Consider the following 23,791-nt stretch of genomic DNA (forward strand, 5'->3'; position numbering starts at 1 on the left):
AGAGGTTGCAGGGGTCAGGTTGGCAGATGGCCAGGGAATCTGGACGCAGCCAGACCACACGTCCACTTTGCACCCTTTTCCACAAATATGACTGAATTTAAAGGGCTTCCCTGGTGTCCCAGTGGTTAAGATCCCACACTTCCAAAGCAGGGGGCCCAGTTCAATCCCTGGTCAGGGAGCTAGATCCCACATGCTGAAACTAAGACCCAGCCCAGTCCAATAAATGAAAGAATATTTTTAAATAAAGGTCACACATTTTAGATCCACCTGGACAGGACTTGGACAGGAGAGTTCACTGGGGACCTTTGATTTGTCTTTCCCAGAGAGGACTGAGAGCTCTGACCCGGTTTGGTCTCCTTCCTGCATCAGCCCCGCCCGCTCCTGCACTGCAGCCCCGATAGGTTCCTCCACAGCCCCGTGTCCGTACACTGCGGGGAGGGGCCCACGCTGAGCGTGGTGGACAGGCACTGCCACTCTCTGCCGTCACTGGGTGAGAGAGGAGCGGCCAGCCTCACACCGCCATGTCAGCACATGACATCACATTAGGCCAGAGCACGTTCCCAGCCACACTCGGGGAGTGCATGAAGGTCAGTATCTGCACACACCTCGCGTACCACCATACACCAGGGCCTCCACCTGGCTATTTCTGCCCCATCACAGAGGGACAAGAGAGTGTTCTGCTTCAACGAGGAGAGTGATCAGCCTTGCTGCCTCTCTTTTTTGTAACATAAATGACGTTAATCCTGTAGGCATCGCAACTTGTCACTGCAAGGGAGAATCAAGGAAGATGGAAAAGACCATAAAATAGCAAATCAAAAACATTCTGTCTCTTCTATTTCCTCTCAGATGAGTGGGGGCGACATCTTTTGGCTCTTTCTTTTCAATAGACCTGAAAAGTAGAGTCCGTGATGAAAAGTAGAGTCCTGGGTGTCCCAATCACAGGATCACAACACAAAAGCCCGAGGCTACGATGAATGGCACCGACACGTGACTCCCTGCCCTGCAGTTCGGAGCCGGCAATGCAGACTGCTCAGTCGGGGCACACACATCGTTCTCTCGCATGAACAGGGTGGGCTGACCTGCAGGCCAGGGGCGCAGGCTGCCTACAAATGTTCCTCTGAGTCCCGAGACCTCAGCCATCAGGTGTCAGAAGCATGCAGCGAGTTCTTTTCCTGTCGCAAGTCCAGGAGTGAGTTTCCTCGCCAAACCAGCCGGCTGCGCTGCAGCTTCGGACTTGGATCAACTGAGATGCTCCCCAGCCTTGACCTCGGGTAGGTGCCCGGCCTCTGAGGCAGGTGACTCAGACTCCGGCTGAAACTCTCCTGACCACACCGAGGCCATGCTGCCAGCTCTGCCCCAAGAGAAGGAGGCTTCTGTGTGGTCTCTATCCCAAATACCCTTTCCTTCCCCTCAGCTGCTTGACGATGGCAACGTATCCCCACTGAATTCAAGGCTGTGGATTTTATCATGAAGTAGCCTCCTGAAATTCACTGGCCGGGACTCACCAGAGCTGCACACATCAGCTTCCCTCATCTAACAGACCACACCTGCTGTGGCCTGATCACTTCTTGCATGCTCACTCACTCGCTTCACTTGTGTCTGACTCTGTGACCCCATGGATTGACTGCAGCCCACCAGGCTCCTCTGTCCATGGGAATTCTCCAGGAGACAATACTGGGGTGGGCCGCTGTGCCCTCCTCCAGGGGATCTTAGCTGCCTAGATTTTCTACCACTTTGTCAGGGGTCTCCCCCAGCCCATCCCACCTCCGCCTCAGGATACAGACGCTCCCCCTTAAGCATCCCTGGCCACCTGGAGGGGCAGGGCAGATGCAGGACACCTGCTCTGGGGCCAGGGGAGGCCTCTCCCCGTTCTGGGCCCTGGGAACCCATCCGAGTTTCTCCATCTGTTGAACAGCGAAGTGAGTGTCTCTCTCAGGGCTGTGATGTGGCTCAAACAACACAGGATGAGGTACGCTGTAAACTAGGAACTGTTATCACTTCAGTTCAGTCCAGTCACTTGGTCGTGTCCGACTCTGCAACCCCATAAATTGCAGCACGCCAGGCCTCCCTGTCCATCACCAACTCCCGGAGTTCACTCAGACTCACATCCATCGAGTCAGTGATGCCATCCAGCCATCTCCTCCTCTGTCGTCCCCTTCTCTTCCTGCCCCCAGTCCCTCCCAGCATCAGAGTCTTTTCCAATGAGTCAGCTCTTCGCGTGAGGTGGCCAAAGTACTGGAGTTTCAGCTTTAGCATCATTCCTTCCAAAGAAATCCCAGGGCTGATCTCCTTCAGAATAGATTGGTTGCATCTCCTTGCAGTCCAAGGGACTCGCAAGAGTCTTCTCCAACACTACAATTCAAAGGCATCAATTCTTCAGCGCTCAGCCTTCTTCACAGTCCAATTCTCACATCCATACATGACCACAGGAAAAACCATAGCCTTGACTAGACGGACATTTGTTGGCAAAGTAATGTCTCTGCTTTTCAATATGCTATCTAGGTTGGTCATAACTTTCCTTCCAAGGAGTAAGCGTCTTTTAATTTCATGGCTGCAGTCCCAATTTGCAGTGATTTTGGAGCCCCAAAAAATAAAGTCTGACACTGTTTCCACTTACATCTAGGCCTTTCCCAGAACTAGCCGCTTGCCCTGAGAAAGCAGCCAACCCTTTCACTGGCCTGGTCCTCCAATGCTGCGCTCATACCTGACCCTCCAGGCCTCCAGCCCACTGACCCCGGGCCACACCCCGAGCACCCCAGAGACACCTGCACCCCCTGCCGCTCTCAGCGAAGGAACACAGTGAGCGGAGGGCCCTCTGGCTCATCGTAGCCGACACCTGGCTGCCTTGCCACCAGCACTTGGCTGTCGGGGCTTTAAACCTCCACCACCTGCCTGCCTTCTTTGCAGCAGTGGTTGCTTCCCTGGCACCACACACCCAGCACGGAGCCCTGCCCGAGACCCGCACAGGCTTCTCAGGACGCGGCTCGCGCGGACACGGACGCGGATGTGGCTCTGTTGGCACCGGACGACCTGGTTCTCGCTGTGCTTCTCTCCGCCCGGGTTTCTCCCAAGCGGCAGTGACCACCAAGGCTTTGGCCACTGACTCTACAGGATTCACGCTCCAATTTCACACCTCAGGTTTGGATCAGTGCCCTCACCTGCTGAGGTCACCTGAAATCAATCCATCCTGTTTAAAATAGCGGAGAAGCCCACACACCTATGGGCACCTTATCTTGGACAAAGGAGACGAGAATATAAGGTGGAGAAAGGACAGCCTCTTCAATAAGTGGTGCTGGGAACACAGGACCGCTCCATGGAAGAGAATGAAATTAGAACACTTCCTAACAGCATACACAAAAACAAACTCAAAGTGGATTAAAAAGACCTAAATATAAGGCCACACACTATAAAAACTCCTACAGGAAAACAAAGGCAGAACTCTTCAACATAAATTGCAGCAAGATCCTTTTTGACCCACCTCCTAGAGTAATGAAAAGAAAAATAAACAAATGGGACGTAATTTAACCTAAGAACTTTTACACAGCAAACAAACCATAAAACAAAAAGAAAACCCTCATAATGGGAGAAGATATTTGCAAATGAAGTAACTCACAGAGTTAACCCCGTAAATATATAAGCACCTCAATATTAAAACACACACACACACACACACAACCCAATCAAAAAATGGGCAGAAGACCTAAATAGAAATTTCTCCAGAGTACATACAGATGGCCAAGAAACATGGGAAAATGCTCAATATCACTAATTGTTAGAGAAATGCAAATCAAAACTACAATGAGGTATCACTTCACAGCAGTCAGAATGGCCATCAAAAAATCTATAAACAGTAAGTGCTAGAGAGGGTGTGGAAAAAAGGGAACCCTCTTGCACAGTTGGTAAGAATGTATATTGATACAGCCACTATGGAGAACAGTATGGAGGTCCGTTAAAAAACTAAAAATAGAACCAGAAATCCCACTACTGGGCATAAATCCTGAGAAAACCACAATTCACAAAGAATCGGGTACCCCAGGATTCACTGCAGCACTGTTCACAACAGTGAGGCCAGGGACGCACCGAGAACAGATAAACGGATGAAGAAGATGTGGCACTTATATACCGTGGACTAGTACTCAGCCATAAAAAGTAATACAATTGAGTAATTGTAGTGATGTGGATGGACCTAGAGAGTCATGCATAGTGAAGTAAGTCAGAGAAAAGCAAATATATATTAAGGCATATATATGGAATCTAGAAAAATGGTACAAACTAACCTATCTGCAGGACAGAAATGGAGACGCAGATGCAGAGGATGGACGCGTGGGCACCGGCAGGAGGAAGGGGGGGCTGGGGTGATTTGAGGGCAGCACTGACGTATGCGCACCGCCACGTGTAACATGGCCAGCGGCGGGAAGCCCGCACAGCACACGGCGCTCAGCGCGGCGTCGGAGCCGCCCCGGAGGGAGGGGGCTTCCGAGGGAGGGGGTGTCTGCCTACAACAGCCGACTCATCTCAGCGCACAGCAGCAACTGAACAACGTTGTAAAGGAACCATACTCCAATAAAAAAAAATTTAGAACAGTGAATAAGGAGTCTCTCCATTGTTATTCACATCGCATGCAAAACTAAACAGGAAAACTGAGTGCCCCGGCCTTTCTTTAGAGCCGCACTGTACAGTGTGGCAGGTGGGCGGGCACGAGGCTGTTAAATGTTTGAAATGTGTGTGGTCCAGCCTGGGATGTGCTGTCTGTGTCTGTACACCCCATGCTTCCAAGACTTACTACAAAGAAATAAGGGAAAACATCCCAATGATTTTCTGTTGATTACATGTTGAAATAATACTTTGGATATATTTAGATATATTTGGCTAAATAAACTATGCTATAAAATTTATTTCACCTGTTTTTTTTTTTTTAATGTGGTATCAGATAAATGATGTGGCTTACACTGTATTTCCACTGGATGGCCAACTGCTCTGGAGGCCCTCATCCGGGACAGCATCACTGCCCAGCACTATCTCCCAGGGTGGTTTATCTGTTTGGGTCTGTTCTCAGTGTCTCCTGATCCTCATTTCACAATCTCATTCATGCAGGAATTCTGGGGGGAGTGATGCCAAATGCTTCCAATATGTATATTCCATATACTTTCATCCCATGGCACCCTTTCTGAGCAAAGGGAAAGTGCTCATTGCTTGGGCCTGTCTCTTGGCAACCCCATGGACTGTAGCCTGCCAGCCTCCTCTGTCCATAGAATTCTCCAAACAAGATGACTGGAGGGAGTTGCCATTCCCTTCTCCAGGGGATCTTCCTGACTCAGGAGGAGAGGCAGACTCAGGCTTACCCGTGGCTGAGCCCAGCAGGTACCCCCCAGTGATGTCAGCAAGTCACCGCTTCCCTTGCTTTACCTTCTGTAGCCAATATCCACCTGCTGGAATAAGGGACTGACTATAACTCAAGCCCATGCCTCTCTCACTGTGCAGGAGCAGAAGAACCCAATAGTTGGGCAGCTGCATTTAGTTTGGATCCTGAGACCAGCACAAGGTCTCAATCAATGTCTGCTGAATGTGTGGGCAAAGAACAACCTGCTTGTGCTGGCGGAGCCCTTCCTCGGCCACTGGCGCCCAGGCCTTCACTTGTAACTTCACAGCTCTGTCTTCTGCCAGGTCTGTGACCCTGGTGTGTCACCCATTCTAGGCTTGTTCCTTTACCACCACTCACCGCTCTGGGTGTTTGTGGGATGAAGGTATTTACTGAAGAGCTGCTCAGTCACTGCGAGGCCATGCCACCACCCTGGACTCAGGCAACTCCTGTCCCCAGGCGATCGAGTGTGGCACACAGCGTGGAAGCACGTGCTGGACAGAGGGGCTCGTCTTCTCACCTGCGACTGGCACTGCCCTGGCCACTTACTTTAAGTCTTTGGCAAATGTCTTTGAACCTCCCACTTCAAGCAGTGGGGTCGAGTTTCCGGCACTAACAGCCTCGCTCCGTCATTCCTCCATTTTCATTTTTCTCCTCTGTTACATTAGCTCTTCGCGTCCATTCCATGCTCACCCAGTTGTGTGTGACTCTCTGCCGCCCCATGGACTGTGGCCCACCAGGCTCTTCTATCCATGGGACTTTTCAGGCAAGAATACTGGAATGGATTGCCATTTCCAACTCCAGGCAATCTTCTCAACCCAAGGATTGAACCTGTGTCTCCCGCATTGACAGGCAGAGTGTTTACCACCTGGGAAGTCCCTCTTCACTTTCATTAACATTATTCTATTAGAAACTGTAAAAAAAAAAAAAAAAAAAAAAAAAAAAATCTTGCTCTTTAACTAGTGAGGAAAGCGACAGAACGTTCTGGACCTGCCCATCACCACCCTCCTCTTGAAGCCTGCATCCCCTGACACCCGTCTGCATTCTGTCACCCGCCTCTGGTTTGGCTCAGCCCAGGGAGAAATCATCACACAGCAATGGGGGGACAAAGAGATCCAAAGCTGAAGAGATGACTTCAAGCCGTGGAGCTGTACAGACTTGAGAAGCTGGGGACAGAGCAGTTCCAGGCTAAGCCCAAGCAAGCAGTTGTCATCAGAGAACAGAAATCAAGGGCCAAAATACACTGAAAAAAAGCAGAGACAAGAGATGGCACAGTCTCTGAAAGAGACAGACACAGAGAATCAACAATGGCGGCCCCGACTCCCCGGTTCCTGGAAAGCCTGACCTTCCGATCCCTGGTTCCATCAGAGTCCTGTGTTGTACACCAATAATCCCTGTCAGCTTTGGAGCCTCGGCTTTGTGTTTTTGCACCTGTGATCAAATATACCTGCGTCCAGGGCACCTCTATGTGTTCTTCCCGAGCACCTCTCCTCCCAGTCATGCCCCCAACACAAAAGCAAACACTGGAACCTTCCAGAACCCGGCCCTGGCGGGCGTCGCTTTGACCACACACTGCAATGCAAACAAACAGCCACACAGGAACCTCTGGCCACCCTGACTACTATTTCTCAAGAAGGAAGAGTTTATTGGATACACTTGAAGGGGGCAAAAGTCTAACAGTGAGAAGGAACTACAGGCTCACCCCTTTAGAAGATGAGCAGGGAAAACAAATACACTGATTATGTACAATCATTAAAAACAGCAGGGTGGTGGAAAAAAGGAAAAACTGCCAGCAGCCTTCCAGAAGGTTAGTAACAGAGGACGTCTGCAGGCACCTTCCTGCCCAGTCCCAACCAGCCCGCGCGTCCTGGGGTTGTCCCCGCCGCCGATGAGAAGCGGATGGAGCAGGGAGACTGGGGGGCTCCGAGGGGCTCACGTAGGTCCTGCTGTGCCCGCAGTGGGACCTGGAGAAGGAAGCCCCGCCGGCAACGCACATGTACCCGCCTCTCCTCGAAAATCCCCAAGGACAACGTCCCAGGCATCTCCCGATACAGACGTGGGAAGAGCTGAGGAAATGCACGTCGTGGAGGAAGCGGCGGCCTTTCTGGGGGCCTATGCCCAAGTCCAGACCCGGGGTCCTCTGACGTGAGCCCCGCGCCCCGCACCTGCGAGACCCCAAAATGGGCTGAGCGCTGGGACCAGGGGGTCCACCGGGGGCCCAGGACTTCCGCTGGAAGCCAGCCCCCGAGCCCCGGCAGCAGAGGAAGGGTGCCCACGAAGGGTCAGATACAGTTCTGAGCTGTTTTAAAGAGAAAAAAAAGGAGCCCTCCGAGTTTTCTTAAATAGAGACCTTGGTTCAGCCGATGCGTTTCTATAAAAATGCGCTGGATGCCGGATCGAAGTTGCACAGTCTCCTGGCGATGCCGTCCAACGTCCACTGAACTGAAAAGGCGGAACATTTAAAGCCGCCGCTTCGAGGACCGTCCCCGAAGCCGACGCTTACGGGCCCCTCCAGGCCCCGGAGGCGCCCGGCCGGGCGGCGTGCGGAGCTGCGCCCGGGCAGCGGGTCAGTCGCGGTGGCGGCGCCACGTCCCCGCCCGCTCGCTGCCCGGGGCGGGGGCGGAAGGGCCGGGGTGCGGGGGCGGCTCCGGGGGCGCGGCGGGCGCCGGGGCGGCGGGCTCCAGGCCGGGCCGGCCGCCCTCGGCGCCAAGCTTGCTGCCGAAGATCTGGCCCTCCTTATCTAGAGCCGTGTTCTGGGGAGAGAGCAGGAGACAAGACAGGTGAGCCCGCCGCCTGCACCCGGCACCGCGAGCAAGCGGGGCGTGCCGAGCATGCAGGGCGGGAGCAGGAGAGGAGAAGTAACGCCTGCGGCCCAACGGCGTCCCCTGGTCGGCCCAGCAGTCCCGCCATCCCTCACCTCGGCCTCTGCTCCTACGCCCCGGCCGGAGCCTCTGGGATCTGAGCCCAGAAGCGTCCTGGACAAGAAGCAAACCGCAGGGGAATGCAAAGCACTAAAGAAGGCTCCTCATCAAGAGATTGGAAAGATTAAGTCATGTCACCCGTAATACCTAACCTCCGCCCCTCCCCGAAACCACCGCAGTCCTGGCCGCCGGTAATCTATGAAAAGCATCTTTCCACCCTCCAGCATCTCCTCCCTGGCCTTCTCTTCCTGTGGGGTGTCTTCACACCCCTAAGGGTTGTGACCTGCTCCCCCTGGTGGTTCAGACGGTAAGAAAAAAAAAAAAAAAAATCTGCCTGTAATGCAGGAGACCAGGGTTCAATCCCTGGGTAGGGAAGATCCCCAGGAGAAGGGCATTGCAACCCACTCCAGTGTTATTGCCTGGAGAATTCCATGGACGGAGGAGCCTAGGGACCGACAGTCCATGGGATCACGAAGAGTAGGAAATGACTGAGCGACCAACACTCTCACTTTCCCCTGCTCCAGGGGCACAGATGTCCCCTTGCTCTCTGATGCTAGCCTGGAGCTGGGAACTGGCCTGCCTGCCTCCTCCCCTGCCCGGTACGAGAACTGCTGCTCGGCCAGGGAGGCCAGGCGCCCTCTCATCGGGTTTTCCAAACACGGGGCTCTGCCAGTTCTCAGCACCTTTAGCTTTTTAGCTGAAAGGTATGTAGACCAGAAGTCCTTTTCTTGTCATCTAACCACCTTGATGGGGAATGGAACCATCCGATTCTTCCAGGACTCCAGGAGGGGAAAAAAGTGCCTGGAGAAAATAAAAACAAATGGGGCTTCCTAGGCTTGGGACAGACTGGAAGACAGGTGTTCTCCACAGGCCCTTCCTGAACACTCAGTGATTTCCAAGGGCACTTTCCGTTTCCTGTAGAAGAGGTAACTGGGGAAAAGCCAAATCAGAAACTCAGCCCTGCGCCTCAACAAGCTTCGGAGCGCTGAGTGTGAGCAGAGGCCAGGCCACCCCCTCAGGGAAAACACGGAACGCACAGAGAGGCTTCTTCCGCCGTTTTCCACCCAAAAGCCTCCCCTGGGCCGAAGACACCAATCATCCCCACAGTTATTTCTCCTCTTCTCTTCCCGACGACGAGAACATGAACGTGTGCAGCGGGAGGAAGCAGAGCGGTGCGGTTAGTACATACCGTCGCCTTGGGCCTAGCCAGAGGGAAGCAATGCAGGCGGCGGGAGAGGCGCGAGGAGCGGGAGAGAAGCGGGGACAGAAACTGGACTTACTTTCAACAGAAGCAACACAGTCGGAACAGTTTTGTCTAACTTAAATTAAGCCCCGATCCTTCCCAGCGTCCCCCTGAAAGGAGCACAGTCCCCCGAGTGAGGAAGCACTCCTTTTGAATCCATCCTTTCTCAAGTCAGCTAGGAGGCTACAAAATGCAGCCACGAGGGGTTTATCATCACTAATTCCCTTTTCCACCACGAGATGGCCTCTCCTGGGCGAGGCCCTGAGCCCACTCTGCAGGTGCAGGGCCTTTCCTTAAGCCTCTCAGGACAAGTCAGAGCGAATACAAGTGCAATCCGAAACCACAGGCCCAACTTAAACCAAAACCCTACCCTCTAGCATTCCCCTATCCCAAAGCCTAGCTGACTGCACACTGTCTTACGGAGGACAGTGCCTCCTTGCAAACGCACTTGCAGAAAGAACCAAAGCCTTCGCAAAGGCTCCCATCTTAACGCTGTAATCCACTAAAAGATACACATTTGCACCTCAGTGAAAGATAACCTTTAGCAGGAGAATGACTGGGGTCCTCCTCCCGTGCCCTCACCAGCTTTTGGTCTGGGAAGCAAGGTGTATGTGGCAAGCTGAAGAGTTCTAAATAAAGTTTTCACGGGTGTGTTTGGCCAAAATGGGTGTCAGTAGGTACAGGAGACCCGCACCCGTGAAAAGCCGAGAGCTGGACGCTGCTGTCAGAGTCTGAGAGAAGCATGCAGACAAGAGGGGCTGAGAATTAGAGGCCGCTCTGAGGAAGCACAGCATGTGAATACCAGAACACTGCTCCGGGGTCCCCAGAGTCTCAGCGGGGTACACAGTGAAACTCTGAAGTGCCTCTCAAACTGTCAAGTCAAACTGTCAAACAAAATGCAGACACAGCATCAGCTTCACTTGCTCACCGTTACCTACCATTCCTGTCCTACCGTTTCCTCACCGGAGCCCAGGCTCCCATTCTGGGGGTTCTAGGAGAACCAAACCCAACCAGAGGGTCCCGCCTCAGGACACTGATACACTGTACACAGCAGGAAACCACCTGAGCCTTACATGCCCCAGATATGAGAACAGGTACATACCAGGAAGAGCTGTGTGAATCAGGATTTTTAAGAAAACATTTGAAACTGTTCCCAAGGGCAGGACACACAGGCACACAGTAATGGTGAAGGTGGTGAAGGTGGTGGTGGTCAGGGGCGGGGGCTGGGGCAGATGACTGATGACTCGAAGCGTTGCAAGCTGCCCGGACGCAACCACTCCCGGCAAGGCCTCTGTCGGGTGAGGATGGATGCCCTCCCCATGGAGGCCCACATGGGACAAGCCAGATTCCCAGGCTGGCTTTCTGGCCGTGGAGAACTGGTCCCTCCGGAGACAAGTGTTCCTGGCTCCCCCATGGGTTTTGGATCTCATGGGTCAGCCAGCACCTCCCCAGAGCTAAGGAGCTGCAGAGTTATGTGGAGAACGGGGGGTGAGATGGAGCACCGCCAACATGCCCGACAAGACACTTAATCACACGTGAACACACAATGCTCGCAATCACTGCTAGACTCACAAATAAAGCAGTGTTCATTCAAGCAAACGTCCTGTTAAAGGTCAGGAGTTTGACACTGAATGCTTGAACTTCATCAGCAAATGGAAAAAAGCCATTTGTAAACCCCAAGACATAGGTTCTGAGAGGGCCTGGATTATCCTCATCCAGAACAGAGCCTGTACTGGGCCAAAAGGCAAAGGGGCCAATCGTTCCAGACCTTGGTGGGCCACAGGCCCCGCGTCTGGGCTGTGAGTCAACAGGTGACCCAGGGGGAAGCTCTCATGAGCTCTGGACAAATCCTATAAAGCTTCTTCCTCTAGGAGACTAGGAAGCTTAATTCACCTGTGGTTATTAAAGTGTGCTAACTCTTTAAGGTTTTTTATTACGTGGTGAGTGTGGCAGTTTTTGATGCTTCAGGTTTTTCTAGATGTCGCCAGGAGCTGCCTGGTGGCACGGCTGGCGGCAGGGCTGTGACCCGAGCCCGGGCAGCAGTGACTCACTGAGAAGGCTCTCCGCCGCGGCTCGGGCAGGGCGCTCTCCTAGCGGGGTCTCAGCTGCCCCTCCATGACAGCTCCCGCTGCCTCAGGCTTTCGGCGGGACACTACTGAGATCCCGGGAAAACCACAGCTCAAGAGGCCTTCCCGCTCGTCTGACCCAGAGCTGCCGGGGGGCCTGCAGCCCGGCAGGGGAGGAGGAAAGGGGTCCCCACGATGGAGAACGGGCCCCCCACCCCGGGACAGAGCAGCGGGCTTCACCCCCGCTCCCACCTGCACCCAGGCCTCCAAGGGAAGGATCGGACGTGCAAGGAGCTGCGAGAGTAAGTGACTGTTCCCTCCCAGTCGGGGAGGAAAACAGCCTTTCCAGAGGGGGAGGTCCATCCTGAGGCCAGAGTGATGGAGCGGGGGGATGGCCCGTCACCCGCTGTCCGGCTGTGGGTCCCCACCTCCAGAGAAAGCCTGCCTCTCTCCGGGAAGGCAGCCCCTGCTGCTCCCCGATCCTATGAGCAGTGGGGGCAGCAGGGGGCCCACGGGGGCCAGCTTCACGGCTCACAGGAGCGAGGACCCTGGTCTGGACAGCTGGTGGGAGGGCTGCTGGCCACACTTCTGACTCACTTTTATCTTTTCTGCCATCTTCTCCCGCTCCCTGACCTACCTTCATGTTACTTCACGTACTTTAATGCCGTTTTCCATTTGCTGTGTTTATGGATTTAGGTAAGCTGCCTCAAAAACATTTTAGAAGGAAGATCTGACAAAATATGGGGATCTGTGTTACTAACTTCTCATTAAATTTTACCAACCCTGAAAAACCCAATTTTTTTTTCATTCTTCTGAACTTTTAAAAATCACAAAATACTGATTTTTTAAAAAGTGGAATTTGCTTAACTCTAGCTGTTTCTTATCCCCAGTTCCAAAGAATCATTCACGGTTCAAATAATCTATTTGTGAAGCCCTGAGTAGTCAGGGAGTCATTGCCTTTGGCTGCAAGTCCCGCCTGGCTGGGGAGCCCTCTCTAGGGGGGAAAGCAGAGCTGGGACAGACGCCACAGCCCAGGGCCCACGGAGCCCAGAAGAGGAGGGGACCCGGGCCCAGGGCCCTGCAGTGTGGCCTGGCTGGAACCTGCACACCCTCTGATCCCAGGACCCATGGACTGGGAGCCGGCCACACGGTGCCTGTCACATGCCAGGCCATTCTTGCCGTGGAGGGAGGAGCCGGAAGGCACCAGGGCCACGAGAGGGGAGCGCGGGGCGCTGACTCTGCAGGGTTCACCGTCAGCTGAACAGTCAGGCCGCACCTGCAGCTGCCCAAGGGTGGCCACACGCTCTACTTACCATGATAACGGAGACCCCGGTGGTCGTGCTGTTCTGTTTGGGGAGCGCGTTATTAAAGTGCTGTTTGAGTTTACCTGTTACTTCAGCTTGCATATTATTCTCCTGGGAGGCGTCATCCTACAGAAAAGAATCAAAGACACAGATTTTGAGTCTCGGGTCCACGCTGTCTCTTCCTCAGCAGTCACACACCATCCATCACTCCCACCGTCTCCTCCTACTGGGCTGTCTGAGCTGTGAGATCAGGGGAACCATGTAAGTCAAGTAACTGAAAATAACGACTGCTATTGGGCGGTCCCCTACCCCCCGGAAGGACCCTCTGCCATGCATCTCCCTCCTGAGGTCTGGAGTGGGATTGGGCAGTCCCCTACCCTCTGGAAGGACCCTCTGCCATGCACCTCCCTCCTGAGGTCTGGAGTGGGCTGAGGAAAGAGCAGAAGGACCTTCTGCAGGGCTCAGAGACTGTCTTCCACAGCACAAATGCCACCTAATTTAGTACAGATCCTGCCCATGGAAACACCAAAATTATCATTTTAGTCAAGAATGCAGGTAGTGTCTAGTCTTTATCACTCAATAAAAAAATGTGGCATCTCAGCTACTTGGTCCAAGAACCAAGTCACATAACAAGACCCAGAGAATCTGAATGGAGTTGTCAGAATGTGGGGGACAGAGCCTGGGTGGCCAAGGTGCACAGGGTGCCCTGAAGTCAGCAAGAGCCCCTGAGTTAATGCCACTGCCCCCAGGCTCCCAGGACTGAGGGGGACCCAGACTCCCCTGGTGTGGACTGTTTCACCCGGGCCCCAAGGCACTGCCCACACTCAGAGGACTCCCCGAAAGTCACACATCCTCTGCCCGGCTCCCGTCCACCCCACCAGGAGCAAGAGTGCTCCCGTGACCACGTGCCAGGAAGGCAGAGATCAGGCTCTGACACAGACTCATCTCTGGGCAAGCTCTGAAGACTCTCAAACCCCAGGATGACAGGAAGAGGCCCTCAGAGAGCATCCTGGCCAATCCCCGCACCTCACAGGCAAGGACGCCGTGGCCTGCAGAGGTCGTGATGAACCCGGCCACTCACAGAGGGAGCCTGACGCCAGCTGTGTCCAGCCAGAGAGCAGGCTGCATGCTGCTTGCTCATTACGGAAAAGGACGCTCAATCTGCCACAGGACGTGGACCCAGAACTCGATCTACCCAGAACTCGGTCTGCACCACGGCCCAGGCAAGAAGGACACAGAGACGTTGGTTCCCGGGGGACGTGGGTACTTACGGACACCCAGGGGTGACTCAGGATCTGTCCTGCTGTGCACCTTGCTTCAACATTGACCTGAAGCATCTGACTGATTAATTCCTGGGAAGAAAGAGAGGAGAGGACAGAGGGGACAGAAGTGGGGAGACTAACAACAGACAGGAACCGTGAGTTTGCACCGAGTGCCTCAGGGGACAGCCGGCACCGCTGCTCGGTATTTGGACGCAGAAGCGATCACACGGCCACCTCCCCAGGCCTCCGAGGCAGGCACGGCCGCCGCGTCAGCAGCACCGAGACGAGAGGTCTCGCCCGGGTCCACACAAACTACGGCGTCCCCTCCTACGGGCTCTGGGCACCACCATCACCCACAGCCCGGTGCTGCCCCTTCTGGCAATGCCACAGGCTGCACGGGGCCTCGCCTGCAGGCCGAGGGGGACTATGACACAGCTCTCGGACGAATGAAGGGACACGCGGGGAGGCCTTAGAGAAGCGTCCGTAAGCGCTAAGGGGGTGGCCTCGGCACATTGGGAAGACAGCCAGGCCGGCTTTCAGAATCCAGCGAAGTATTTCAGGCACCGCGCTACGGAGTGAGCCACACGTCCAGACAGACCCAGAGCTCAACACCAAGAGTGCCGACAGCCCCCCGGGACAGGCGAGGGCCCCTCGACATGACAACAGCCCACAGGTGAGGGCCCCTCGACATGCCACCATCCCCTGGGACAGGCGAGGGCCCCTCGACACGCCGCTGCCCCCAGAGCCAGGCCGGGATGGGTACCTTGGCCGAGTCTGTGATGTTGTCCCAGTAGGGGGCTGGGAACTCCAGCTTCCCGGCCAAGATCTGGTCGAAGAGATCTTCCTGGAGGTTGTTCTCACTGAGTCAGTGAGAGAGAAACAGAAGAGTCAGCGTCACCATTCGGCTTTGTAATAAAAAGCTCATGGGGACGGGGGACAGGGCAGTCCAGTGTCTCTGGCGTGGGCATTTCACAGCTTGGCTGTGCATCTCAACGGCGCTTGGGATGACACACTCTCCCTTCTAGGTGATGAACCAAGGAACACTTCCAGGGGCCTGGGAATCAGCGAGAAAGGGGAGGAGGGTGGGTGGTAGAGAAAGGAGGAGCAGGGCAGAGAGAGAGAGGAGCAGAGATGCAGGAACGCTGTTTGGTGGGCACCAGGTTTCAGCATGGGAAGACAAAGATGCTCAGGAGATGGGTGGTGGTGGCACAGGTTTGAATGTATTTAACCACTTAACGCTTGAAATCGTACACTTACAAATGGGTCAAGGGATAGACTTTATGTTACATGTATTTTTCCACAGAAAACAAAGACTCAAGAAAAAATGGAATCCACAAAAAACATTAAGTCCTCATTTAAAAAAAAGGAAGCTTGGCATCTGCCCTCAATCATTCATGGTATAATAAGAAGTGGAGGAAGTGGCAAACCTGAGTCAGATCTCCTTGTCCTTCCCCCTTCTACTTTCCCAACAAAACAGCCAAAGATCAGCGAAGCAGCCAACCCATGGGAAAGCTATAAGGAGTTCAGAATCTGGATAAACATTCACAGCGGAACGAGCTCCCCACTGAAAGTGAAAGCTCCCCTTTCACTGAAGCTCAGTGTGAGAGCAAAAGCCCATCATCTGAGGACACCCTCTAGAACTGCAGGGGTGGAGGCCCCCTAGGTGGGCACCCCTCCCTGCCTGCCTCTCTCAGAGGTGCACCTGCGCACAGGTGTCTAAAGAGAAAAGATGACTTGATTTTTGATGGACAGTGCCAGGGAAATGCGGAAATATTGCTGGGAAAAACTCAGGAAACTGGACCTCCCCTACCTCCCAGAAAACTGCATCTCCACGGCTACATGGCCCCTTCCCTTGGTGGACGCATCAATGGCCAGAGTGGGAAGCAAGTCACTGGCTCTCTAGGCCACTGCAAAGCCTAGAAGAAAACTCAGGATGGGCAGGTGGAGTCAAGGTCAAAATCCAGGAGCAGAAGTTCAGTCTCACTTGGCAAATAAGTATAAGTAAGTATTAGTCGCTCAGTTGTGTCTGACTCTTTACAACCCCAGTAAGTATTAGTTGCTCAGTTGTGTCTGACTCTTTACAACCCCATTGACGGTAGCCTGCCAGGCTCCTCCATCCATGGGATTTTCTGGGCAACAATAGTGGAGTGGGTTGCCAGTTCCTTCTCCAGGGGATCTTCCAGACCCAGCGATCGAACCCAGGTCTCCCGCATTGCAGGAAAATGCTTTACCATCTGACCCACCAGGGAAACCCAATACTAGAATGGGTAGCCTTTCCCTTCTCCAGCAGATCTTCCCAACCCAGGAATCGAACCCAGGTCTCCCACATTGCAGGAAGACACTTTACCACCTGAGCTACCAGGGAAGCCCAGTACTAGAGTAGGTAGCCTTTCCCTTCTCCAGCAGATCTTCCCGATGCAGGAATCGAACCAGGGTCTCCTGCACTGCAGGTGGTTCTATATCAACTGAGCTACTCGGGAAGCCCGGATCACTTGGCAAGGATGCAACATTTCAGCCCCACACACTGCTCAGCATGCTCACATGGGACCCTGCCCAGCCTCCTGCTCAGGAGCCTGGCCACACTACCAGTCCTCCAGGGTCTGCAACGGTGAGTGTGGCATCCCTAGAAACAGGTGATTCAGGGCAGTGTCCAGACACAGCCTCTGGTGCTGTGTGATGAGGTGACTGCCTCATTCCTGTTCTAGAAAAAAGGGCAGAGTTTGTGAGCTCTGTGAACGTTCAACTCATCAAACCAAGCTCAGCGGAATCAACACTGCTGCTTCCTGATGTCAGGCAGCACTCAGAGCGATGCCTGCAACCCCCGCTCCCCGAGAAACTGATGTTCTTCGAGTGAGCACACTGTTCTTTTCTAGGTGTTTGATGATGTTTCCTTTTCACTGTTGCCTCTTTACTGATTTAATTCAGCTCATCTCTCCTTAAAAATGGGTAAAGAATGTGCCTGAAAACACCATTAGATTTTACAGAAACTTTCAGAAAGTCAGAGGACACCAGGAGACAATGTTACAAAAAGATATAACAAGTCACCCATTTCCAGAACCATTCTTTTTAGCCATTCCTCTCTATGGTGGCATGCATCTCCCTCTTGGTCTTCTTCTGGAATCTCAAATAGCTTCTGTTAATACACACAGTTGTTATTTTGTTAAGAAACAGCAAAAACATTGGGTGTGTGTCTGCAGGATTTAGGTTCTTGGCAAAATAGCCTGAGTCAACACCACAACCCCAGGATTTGGGCAATTAGAGGGGCGCCCTGAGGACCCATGCTGTGAACTGTGAGAGCCCTGGGGTTCCAGGCGGTCCTCGCCAGAGCAGACCTACGGAGAATGCACCCTTCTCAGTCATCACAGAATAAAAGTCCCTCTGATTAAACCTCCCCTGGGTGGATTAACACATGTATACACTACAGTCTGGCTGAGATGCTTCAGTGAATGAAGTCGCTCAGTCGTGTCTGACTCTTTGCAACCCCATGGACTGTAGCCCACCAGGCTTCTCCATCCATGGAATTTTCCAGGCATGAGTACTGGAGTGGGTTGCCATTTCCTTCTCCAGGGAATCTTCCCGACGCAGGGATTGAACCCGGGTCTCCCACATTGCAGGCAGACGCTTTACCATCTGAGCCACTTTTTAATTCTCAAACAGTATAGTGCGGTAAGTCTGGAAGTGCCCAGTAAGAAAAAACTCTGAAAACAGCAAAAGACTCTGAGTACACACTCTTTCCAGTGCTGAGGTGTTAAAGGTCAGAAGAGGTAACCTGAAAAATGTCGTAAGCTATTTCACAAATGATGTGCAAAACATTTCACTTAAAGGGGGTATGGGTGCGTGTTTAAGAGAAACATCAAACATCTCAGGATAGTCAGGCAAGTATTATTTGTTATCAGTAGCCCTAAGAACAGACTTCCTTAGGCAATTCCTAAACCCTGGAAAAGCAACATTCTTCTCAGTAACAATGAAATATTACATGTCAGCCTAGGACTAATGCCCGAAAATCCTGAAAAAAGAATGGGAAATGCGAAAGAAGCTCAAACTGGCAATTCCAAGGAACAGTTTTAAAAAAAAAGCTTTGGGTTCAATTAATCTTTTTTAGAAAACAATGAAAATATTTTGAGATATCTGTAGAAAGACTTTTATTTTAGAGGCAAATTTATGCAGATTTGCTTAATCTTAAACCATACTCATTTATCATTATTTAAAGGACCATTTCCATAGTTTGATATATAAAATATGTAAATATTTTATATTATGCTATGCTAAGTCATTTCAGTCGTGTCCGACTCTGTGCGACCCCATAGATGGCAGCCCACCAGGCTCCTCTGTCCCTGGGATTCTCTAGGCAAGAACACTGGAGTGGGTTGCCATTTCCTTCTCTACCAGTTCTATGCTGCTGCTGCTGCTAAGTCGCTTCAGTCGTGTCTGACTCTATTATAGTAGGTTATAAAATCTATCCAGAATGTCTGTCTATGCTATGAAGATGCTTCCACAACTAACATGTAACATAATAAATTCTCTTTCATCACAACATGATATGAGAGAAGGAAAACATTTTCAAAGGTAAGCTATCTAGAGTTATAGGACCAGCTTCTGAATATAAGCTCTAAGGCAGCAGCTTTCAGAATGTACTTCTACTGCTTTTGATTAGCCAGACTGATCTGAAGATCGCACAGAGAGAACAAGGTAACAAGTCACAATAGATACGTATTGTTAATTCGAGTCTCTCCTTTGTTAAACAGTAAAAAGGAAGTCAAAGAAAAAAAACTAGGCTGCACTGGCAAGTGGAAACACTAGAGGGAGTTGTGAGCACACATTCCTCTACAACGGCTCCTCCATACCTTTTTCCAACTGCTCTCAACTTGGCTTAACCAAAGAGGGAAACTCTGCTGTACACGGACCTTGGATTTGTTGCTGTTGGTTGGTTGCTCAGGTGTGTTTGACTCTGCGATGCTAGGGACTGCAGCCCGGCAGGCTCCTGTCCATGGGATTCTCCAGGCAAGAATACTGGAGTGGGCTGCCATTTCCGAAAGGCTAATCCTGACCCAGGGATAGAACCCACATCTCCTGCATTGGCAGGCAAGTTCTTTACCGAGTCACCAGGGAAGCCCCAGGCCCTTGGGTTACCTGCTATCAAACCCCACTATCCTTTGTGCTTGACTGGTTCCCAAAGCAAGTCATCACTGAAACCAGCTGGGGCACCGTGTGGCTGTAAGAACAGCCCCAAATTACTTCCCTCCTGCTATGGACACAAACGTCTCCCACATTCACCCCAGGCTTAGCTATTTGATTGCCTTTGATCAATGGGACATGAATTAAGAAATGTGAAGCAAGCAGAGATCTGGAAGGCACTCGGGCAGGGAACTCGCTCTCTCTGGCTGCTTTGAGGAAGCTGTCACCACCATCGTGTGAAGCCCATGCTCGCTCTCTGATGCTGGAGGGCACGTGGCTAAGTCAAATCTGTGGTCCCAGCTGACACGGAGCCGCTACCAGGCATGTGAGTGAGCTACACTGGACCTCAGGCTCTCGCTAGGCCAGCCCAGGCAAGAGAACGGCTCAATCAATCCACAGAATGATTCATACCCCTACTTTTAGAACAAATCTATTCTTCAGTAAAAACTAACAGATATGTCATATCCTACAGTCTGAATAACCCACCTTGGCAATGACCTCAGTGGAAAACCAAGATGTTGATGGATGGCCAGATGGAAAGAGCCCAACCTAGAGAAACCCAAGCCACGCCACGAGGACGAGGTCCCACTCCAGTGTCGTATCTCTCATTAAACCTTTTGTGATTTCCAGTGCTCAGTGAGCCTGCCCTCAACTTGGCATGAACTCATGCTCAGTTATTCTGCTTGATCAATATTCTTATGCTGTGTTTTCAAACCAATAAGCCTCTCAAAAGTCGAGACTGATATCTGTTGTTATTCCTGTATTTAATGTAAGCAAAAAAAAAAAAAAAAAACCAACTATTCAACTCAACTAAAAATTGATCATTAGGGGCTTCCCTGGTGGTCCAGTGGCTAAGACTCCATGCCCCTAATACAGGGGGCCCAGGTTTAATCTCTGGTCAGGGAACTAGATCTCACATGCCACAACCAAGACCCAGTGTTAAAAATATATTTTAAAAATAGATCATTTTAAAAAAAAGATAAATGTTGTATCTTTGTACTTTTCTGTATGTTTGAAAGGTTTTATAATAAAAGCTTTAATAAAAACTTTTATAATAAAGCTTGTATAATAAAAAGCTTTTATAATAAAATGTGGGAGGAGAGAGGGAAGAAATAAGTCTATTTTCCCCTTACTGACTGACTGCACACTACAAACACTATGGCCTTACAGCGTAAGTCTTGTTTCCCACTCGATTCCCAGAACTTAGAAGGATGCCTGGCCCACTGTAGCTACTCTACAAACAGCTGTAAAATGACCATACGAAAAGATTGAAAGGAAAACAGCATTCAAGAAAAGTCAGAGGAAAACCATCTAACTTGCATCATTAGATTTACATCTGCTTCAAAGCGTTCATGTGCTTCAGAGGGAGACGGCACTGGTAAAGAGAGACAGTACGGCGAAGCCCCACAAGGCCCCTGTTCATACACTGCTCAGGAGGGGGGTCCCCACCACACACCCTGACCCTGTGACCTGTCCTCCCAGCAGGTGAGTGTATGGTCATCAAGGGTCAATCTGCTCTTCCCAGGCCTGTTGATGCCAAGAGTATTTGTAATGCTCCTTAACCAAATAGTATGTAAATGGACAAAATTAATTGAAAAAGAATAAGTTCCCTGTGTCTGCAAGAACCAGGTCAAATGCTCTGCAAAGTAAGTTGGTAAAAAAACATCTTGTCAGATTAGGTAGAAGAGACAACCCTTAAGAACTAGAGAAAGTCTTACATGGGAGGATCAGATTGCTTGGTGAGCATCTTTAAATCTCACTCCTCTTGAAAAAGACTGGGAATGGAAATCATAGACACTGGACTGCGGGGTGAGATCTACGCAAGAATGACCGTGGGAAACCCAGGGGGCCAGGCACAGAGCAGAGGGCTGGGTCGCCTCCAAAGTGCGGACGTGGAATATACATTAATAGGTTGTAAATTAAGATTTAAAAGTGAACAGTATGTTTATACAATTTTTTTACTGACATTTTTATTGACCCGCTTCCGGTCCTGATCGCCAGGAGTAGAATGTCCGCTTCCCGATCAAAGGGAGAGAGTTTACAGTTCAAAGATGGTCACTTGAAGAGCCACTGACCTTCGGAAGGGTGGGAAGCCACAGAGCAGTATGTACGTGATCACGCCAGCCGCCCAGACGTCCACCTTCAGGCCATAGCTGGGGAAACAGAGCGGGTGGGAGGAGAGACAGGAGGCCACTCCCACGAACCCGCCACAGGACTGCAGTACGTGCCTTGGTTTGTTAGGGGAAAGGGCCTTTCAGTACCAAACCACTCGTTTCATGCAGATGAATGAACTACCCTTTGGACAAAGCTGTCTGCTCTTCTCCCAACCTCGCCACTATCTGGATTCCAAGACTGGCCTTGGGACAGAGGTCCAGACCCAGGGCTCTTGGAATACAAGCACAAACTGGAGTTCCTGGGATCAAAGTCACGGTGCGGGGATCAGCCTCTCCCACCCCCCATGTTCCCGGGAGGCATGAGAGTCCACAGCAGCAGTCGTGGCAAATATACCTGTTCCCAGAGTTCAAGCACTAACCCAACCCCCCAGGAGGCATACCCGGTTTCAGCAATGATTTCGGGGGCCACGTAAGTCGGGGTGCCGCAGACAGTGTACAGTGGGCCTTCCACCACAGTGGCCAGCCCGAAGTCTCCCAGCTTCAGAGACTTGGTCCCATCAGGATATTCGCACACCTGGAACAGAAACCAGCGAATGTTCAGAAGTGTTTTTCCCTCAGTGATCACAAGGAGGGGAGCCTCTGGAATTGGGCAGAAATGACACAGATACATTTACCGACAAATCGTAAGAAACCTCTCCTTCTGATATTAAGTCCATGGTTTATCTCTGCTGCTTTTTAGTTTTGTGTTTTGATTTTTTGGCCATGTGGCATCTTAGTTCACCGACCAGGGAACTGAACCTGCAGCCCCTGCATTAGAAGCCTCGAGTCTCAACCACTGGACCATCAGGGAAGTCCCTCTCTTGCTTTTTAAAGCTCTATTTTTTTTTTTTTTTAGACATGTTGCATGTGATTTTGATTGTGTGAAATATGGAAAAAATATTTAGTAGAATGAACACACGTGTGCATGCTGAGGGGAGGTGGGCAGCTTACCTGGTTTGCTTGAGAGGCCCCTGAGCCTCAAGGCAGGATGCTGACCTCTGCTGCACGCGTGTCGGGGTGGGGGTGGGGGTTGGCACATGAGAGCCTCAGAAATGGCGTTTATTAGAGGTTGTCCACCCAAGCACTAGGTGCTCTCCAACTCACATGTTTAGTTTACAAGATACAATTAGGACTTGCCCTCTAGACAACGATGAGTATAAACAGTGATCCAACCTAGGGCAGAACTTTGGAAATCTAGAAAGAAAATGACCTTTGGAATGAGACAGCCCAAGCCTGCAGGACGAAACACTCCACCCATCCGTCGGGTGACCTGACCCCTGAAAGCCCCTCACCCACCCTGGGCATGCTTCGTCCCCTGTGAAATGGGCTAACAGCTGGTCCCCGGCTCACAGTGCTGGCGTGAGGGTGAAATGAGATGAAGCTCAGATCGGGACTGGGTGAAAGCTCCTCCTTTCCTGGAAGGAGTGGCTGATGAGATCAGGTGCATCATCATCTTGGAAAAGGTTTACCAGTGCTGGTGAGGATGTGAAGTGTTTGCTGACATCGAAGCAACTTTTCTAGAAAGTATGGCAGTTCTGTGTAAATTTCTTATTATCCTTAATAACCTGTGACCTGAAAATTTACTTCTAAGAACCTGCTGTAAGGGAACAGAGATGGATCCAAAGGTTATACCCAAGAATGCCAACCTCAGAATTCATCTTCTGGTTTTTAAAAACTAGAAGCAACATAAGTGGCCAACAGGTTAATGACTTAACAAATCATAGCAAATCCCTACAGTGATATTATAGAGTCACTAATAAGCACAATTCAGGTAAATATTAATCCTATGGGAAATACTCAGTGTATTAAAGAAAAAGGAATATTCAAAATTATATATATATATATATATGTGTGTGTATATATATAGTAATACCCTAAAATGTTAAGTTTATGCTAGGTGGCAGCATTACAGCTTTCTGTACTTTTCTTCTTTACACTTTTCAGAAGTTTCCAGAATGTTTACAATGAACACATGCTCATTCCATAATTCAGAAAAATTAATTTTATATATAAGCAGACTTTCCTTATGGGATAAAAGTCTGGAAGTTATTTTAAATCGATGGTTTTCAAAGCAAACAAGTGTATATAAGAAGATAATCTGAGACCTGACCGTATGAGTTTTAATAAGCTATTTGCCTCTAAGATGTCCATTCTGAAAATACTGAATTTCGAAATAACTGCAAAAACCTAACATGTACTTATGTCATATTTTTCCTCTACTTTTACATTTTAAACATGTTTGTTTGTGTCTCCTTGTATCCCACTATGAACTGAACCAGATTTTTATCTAAATCACTACTGACTAAAG

At 51.1% G+C, this 23,791-nt stretch overlaps 1 protein-coding gene across 11 annotated transcripts in view; it reads right to left on the reverse strand.

Moving 5' to 3' along the window:
- Positions 1-6,978: 6,978 nt before the first annotated feature.
- DCLK2 (doublecortin like kinase 2) overlaps positions 6,979-23,791 on the reverse strand; it is a 187,450-nt gene continuing 170,637 nt past the window's right edge. For 8 of the 11 annotated variants that reach the window (XM_055549579.1, XM_055549581.1, XM_055549578.1 and 5 more), the window contains 6 exons: positions 21,885-22,018; positions 21,406-21,483; positions 14,919-15,015; positions 14,165-14,245; positions 12,903-13,019; positions 7,661-8,112 (listed from right to left, as the gene is read on the reverse strand). In XM_055549579.1, the coding sequence (XP_055405554.1) occupies positions 7,927-8,112; positions 12,903-13,019; positions 14,165-14,245; positions 14,919-15,015; positions 21,406-21,483; positions 21,885-22,018 (693 nt within the window). In that variant the 3' untranslated portion in view covers positions 7,661-7,926. Of the gene's footprint in view, positions 8,113-8,963; positions 9,082-10,434; positions 10,986-12,902; positions 13,020-14,164; positions 14,246-14,918; positions 15,016-21,405; positions 21,484-21,884; positions 22,019-23,791 lie in introns of those variants that run through there. The other 3 variants (XM_055549582.1, XM_055549588.1, XM_055549589.1) reach the window with 3 other exon arrangements.

This window comes from Bubalus kerabau, chromosome 16 (genome assembly GCF_029407905.1).
Source record: "Bubalus kerabau isolate K-KA32 ecotype Philippines breed swamp buffalo chromosome 16, PCC_UOA_SB_1v2, whole genome shotgun sequence".
Taxonomy (NCBI): Eukaryota; Metazoa; Chordata; class Mammalia; order Artiodactyla; family Bovidae; genus Bubalus; species Bubalus kerabau.